The 5,000-nt window shown below is 43.5% G+C and overlaps 1 protein-coding gene across 1 annotated transcript in view; it reads left to right on the forward strand.

The window, feature by feature from the left end:
* LOC143300613 (uncharacterized) overlaps nt 1–5,000 on the forward strand; it is an 11,351-nt gene that overhangs the window by 5,974 nt on the left and 377 nt on the right. Inside the window, exons 3-5 of the mRNA XM_076614396.1 lie at nt 1,271–1,500; nt 1,971–2,066; nt 3,955–5,000. The exon at nt 3,955–5,000 is cut by the window's right edge and continues 377 nt beyond it. Of these exons, the coding sequence (XP_076470511.1) occupies nt 1,271–1,500; nt 1,971–2,066; nt 3,955–4,365 (737 nt within the window). The 3' untranslated portion in view covers nt 4,366–5,000. The remainder of the gene's footprint in view (nt 1–1,270; nt 1,501–1,970; nt 2,067–3,954) is intronic.

The following is a 5,000-nucleotide window of genomic DNA, read 5'->3' on the forward strand; positions in this document are numbered from 1 at the left end:
TTTACTAGGTGTTTTTTTCCCGTCTTATAAACGGAAAAGTACAGGGGAGGAAATGTGGATTTTGCCGACGTAAGCTTACAGCTGGGCCAGCAGCAAAGTGGGAACTGTACGGTTAATGGTTTCTCCATTGCAATGGGCAGTCATTTACAGCTCAGTCTTTCGTGAAGGACTATGACTCTACGACTCTCGCAAGACTCTCTTCGTGCTGCAGCCGTGGGGGCTTGCTGACCTTTGGGAACCATCCCAACTTGGGCAAGACACTCTCCACTATAATCAAATTCTGGCCCAGATAGTCAGGACAGCGGTTGCCTCCTCTGCTGCTCTGGTGGTTATAGTCGGATACGACTATCATACATTCAACAATTCAACCCTGGGTACAGGTTGTCAGCCATGTTCAAGGTATTCACCAATTCAGCTTGGGGCCAGGTTGTCAGCTATTTACGACGTATTAACTCATTCAACTCTGGGTCATGTTGTCAGTCATTTTTTTTAAGTATTAACCCATTCAAACCTAGGTCAGGTTATCAGCCATTTTCTTCTAGGTATTCATCCATTAAACTCTGGGTATAGGTTGTCAGCCATTTTCTTCTAGGTATTCACCCATTCAACTCTGGGTATAGGTTGTCAGCCATTTTCTTCTAGGTATTCACCCATTCAGCTCTAGGTATAGGTTGTCAGCTATTTTCTTCTAGGTATTCACCCATTCAGCTATGGGTACAGGTTGTCAGCCATTTTAAAGGCATAAATCCATTCAACTCTGCGTCATTTTGTCAGCCATTTTCTTCTAGGTATCTAGCTATTCAACCCTGGGGAATTTAAAGTCTCAGCAGGATTCCATGCCTTATTTAGGCAAGGGGGGTGGGGTTGGGGGGTTGGGGGGATGCAGAAATATACTGTTTTTGTTGTTTTTGCTTCAATTTGTGTGGACACACTCGCCATTCATTCCCCTTCCCCCTCCTCTCCTAAACGATAATACTCAAATGTATACAGTGAGTAAAGGTCAGGTAAAAATCAGGTAAAACTGGACAGGTAAAAACATGCTGTACGCAAAAAAAAAAAAAAAAAAAAAAAAAAAAAAAAATCAGAATACAGCTTACACTTCACACACAGCCACAACCTCCCCGCACAACGTCATCTATATATATATATATATATATATATATATATATATATATGTGTGTGTGTGTGTGTGTGTCTGTGTATATATATATATATATATATATATATATATATATATATATATACACACATATATGTATCTATATCCCAGGTATCAGTCTTCGTCGCGCAGGGTGTACGGTCGCCGTTGTGATCGGCGTCTTCATCACGGTGGAGCCACAGATATGGTCCCTTCCCGGAAGTGGCGGAAACGGAAGTCGTGCCACTGGCGGAAGTTCCGGTGCCGCGGCGCGTGTCATCTGGCCAATGATCTTCGCTTTAGGCTGCCTTCCGGCCGCCGCCAACGCCGTGTTGTGTGAGAGGGAGCTGAAACGACGGCAGGTGCTTTTTGTTTGTTTGTTTGTTTGTTTGTGTGTGTGTTTGTGTGTGTGTGTGTGTGTGTGTGTGTGTGTGTGTGTGTGAATTTTAAATTGGAATAAGCATGCACATTTTACGAAACAGTAATAATGAGAGAGAGGGGAATGGAGAGAGATTGGGGTGGAGAGTGCTTTGAAATTTTCTTGGACAGAAAATATTCCGGAGAGAGAGAGACAGACAGATAGACAAAGAGAGAGAGACAGAGACAGGGAGAGACAAACAGACAGACACAGACAGACACAGACACACAGACACAGACACACACACACACACACACACACACACAGAGCACGTAAATGTTATTTTCACTCACTATTTTTTATTCAGGTTGAAGGTGATAAGACAGAGTAAGTCAGATCTTGTATACAAGAAAGGAAAAGAAAAAAAAAGTGCAGTCGTGGGGTGGGGGGGGATTGGATTTGATTTGATTTCAGGCGCAGTCACTCAGTGTCATCACGTGGTCTCTGTTCTTGGAGCTGTTGATAGTGCTCCCCCTTTTCTGGGTTGACTTCATCCCGTTCTTCGGAATGGTGAGTTTCGTTGGACTGCAAGCCCTGACTGTCTTTTTGACTCACTTGTGTAAACAAAGTGAGTCTATGTTTTAACCCGGTGTTCGGTTGTCTGCGTGTGTGTGTGTGTGTCCGTGTGTCTGTGTGTCCCTGGTGAACTTTAACATTGACATTTTCTCTGCAAATACTTTGTCAGTTGACACCAAATTTGGCATAAAAAATAGGAAAAATTCAGTTCTTTCCAGTCATCTTGTTAAAAACAATATTGCACCTCTGGGATAGGCACAAAAAACCCCAACAAAATGAAGCCTAATTATATGCAAATTGCATTTACTGTTATATTTATATTTTTTTGTATTCTCTAAACTTGGCATTTTGATCTGATATTCTGACCCAACAACAAGAGCAGTCATTATTATCATTTTTTGTTCAAACAGGAACTTCTTTTGCTAAGCATGGAAGTTTTATTTATTTTGCAAACGTTTTGGTGCAGATAGTAAAAAAAGGGAAATTACTCTGTAATTAATGCTAGGGGACTTAATTTGCTTTAAACTGGTCTTTCTCACCTTAAACATTACATTTTGAAATTATACTCAATACATAAAAAGCTTGGATTTTTTTTAATTTTTAAAGTGTATCACAAGTGAGTCTTGAAGGCATTGCCTCTCTTGTCTGTTGATGTAATTGTTTGGTTGGGTGGTTGGTGGGTTGGTTGGTTGGTTGGTTGGTGGGTTGGTTGGTTTTTCGTCCGTCGTGCGTGTTCATTGGCTTTGAATAAATTTTCATTACTATACTGTCGCCAGATCTTATGACTGATACGCGACTGGGGGTTTAGTGTTGAAGAGGGAGAGAAACCACTGGCTGGTTTTTAGACTGTGTTGGTTGGTATGTTTTCCCTCTTAAGATTGTTGTGCTTGTTTGTTTGTTTTTTTGTTGTTGTTCATCTTCTTCTCGTTCTCCTCCTCCTTCTTCTTTTATTTTCCTCCTCCATTCCTCCCTTCTTCTCCTTCTTCTTCTTTTTCTTCTTCTTCTTCTCTTCTCTTTTCTTCTTCTTCTTCTCTTTTCTTTTCTTCTTCTTCTTCTCTTCTCTTTTCTTCTTCTTCTTCTCCCTCGTCCTCCTCTTCTTCTTCCTCTCCTCCTCCTCCCCCTCTTCCTCTTCTTCTTCTCCTCCTCCTCCTCTTCTGCCTTTTCTTATACAATATGGTTGCTGTGTCTGAATGTAGAGTTAGTTTTGTTTGAAAGGTTGTGCTGCTTTACCTGTAGTCTTTCGGATGATACGATATATCGTGGCCCCGTGCGTGGCATGTACTTTACGCACGTGAAGGAACCCACGGCAACAAAAGGGTTTGTTGTATCTGGCAAACTTCTGCTTTTGCGCGCAGCGACGCACTCGGCCTTGTGAGTCCAGTCTGAATTTCCCCAAGAGAAATGTGCTGTGACAAAAGTGTAACACAAAACGATACAATACAATGCAAAACAATGCAATACAATACAAAAAAATGCAATACAATGCAATACAATACAATCCTCTTCTTTTTCTTCTTCTCTTACTCCTTCACCTCCTCTTTTTGCTCCTCCTCTACTTCCTCCTCCTCTTCCTCCTCCTTTCCCCCTCATCCTCCTTCTTTTTCTCTTCTCTTTTTTTCCTTCTTCTCCTTCTTCTCCTCCACTTCTTATTCCTCTTCTTCCTCCTCCTCCTTCCTTCCTTCTCCACTTCCTCCTCCTACTCCTTCCTTCTCCTCTTCCTCCCCCTCCACTTCTTCATCCCTCTCCACTTCTTCCTCCTCTTCCTCCTCCTCTTCTTCCTCCTCCATCGTCTTCTCCTTTTTCCCCTCCCCCTCTTCTTCTTCCTCCTCCTCCTCCTCCTCCTCTCCTTATTCCTCGTCGACTCTTCCGCTGTCCGGTCAAGGCCAAGTCCTTCGAGGAGTTCGCCGAGCGGATGCGCCGAGGCTTCGCCTGCAACCTGAGCTTGTCGGAGGCCTGCCACGGGCTGGCCCTCAAAGGCTGGGTCTTCATCCTGGCCTTCTGCTTCGGGAACCTCTTCCAGTTCCTGCTCATCCAGCGGGCCGAGGGCGCTGTCTTCGCCGTGGTGGTCCAGTCTGTGGTCACGCCCCTGGCCACCCTGTTCTGGACCTTTTTCAGGGTGGACGGGGTGACGGGTGCCTTGAGGTGGCAGCCGGCGTTTACGGAGACGACGGGGTTCACTATCGGAGGGCTGCTGATTATCGTGCCGGCGGCGGTGTGGTACAATGTGTTCAGCCGGTGGGATGCTGCTGCTGAGAAGGAGAAGAAGAAGAAGGAAAAGGAGGAGGAGGAGTAGTAGGAGGAGAAGGACGAGGGGTAGAATGGGGAGGTGAAGGAGTAGGTGTAGGAGTGCGATTGAATTTTGGGTTGGTTAAAAAAAAAAAAAAAAAAAAAAAATATATATTGTATTGTATTTCTCTTTTTGTCACAACAGATTTCTCTGTGTGAAATTCGGGCTGCTCTCCCCAGGGAGAACGCGTCGCTACACTACAGCGCCACCCCCCTTTTTAATTTTTTTTTTCCTGCTTGCAGTTTTTATTTGTTTTTCCTATCGAAGTGGATTTCTCTACAAAATTTTGCCAGGAACAACCCTTTTGTTGCCGTGGGTTCTTTTTCGTGCGCTAAGTGCATGCTGCAAATGGGACCTCGGTTTATCGTCTCATCCGAATGACTAGCGTCCACACCATCACTCAAGGTCTAGTGGAGGGGGAGAAAATATCAGCGGCTGAGCCGTGATTCGAACCACTTTAGATATAAAAGGGTATCTATTTATTTGTTTCAGTGTTATTTTAAAAATAATTCTTTTACGTCTTTGTTTGAAAATTGGTTTTTTGTTCGTTTGTTGTTGTTGTTGTTGTTGTTTCTTCCAGTTTTCATTCATTCTTTCTCTCTATGTTTGTTTGTTTGTTTTTTCCTTCTTTCTTCGTTTAT

This window comes from Babylonia areolata, chromosome 26 (assembly GCF_041734735.1).
Source record: "Babylonia areolata isolate BAREFJ2019XMU chromosome 26, ASM4173473v1, whole genome shotgun sequence".
NCBI lineage: Eukaryota > Metazoa > Mollusca > Gastropoda > Neogastropoda > Buccinidae > Babylonia > Babylonia areolata.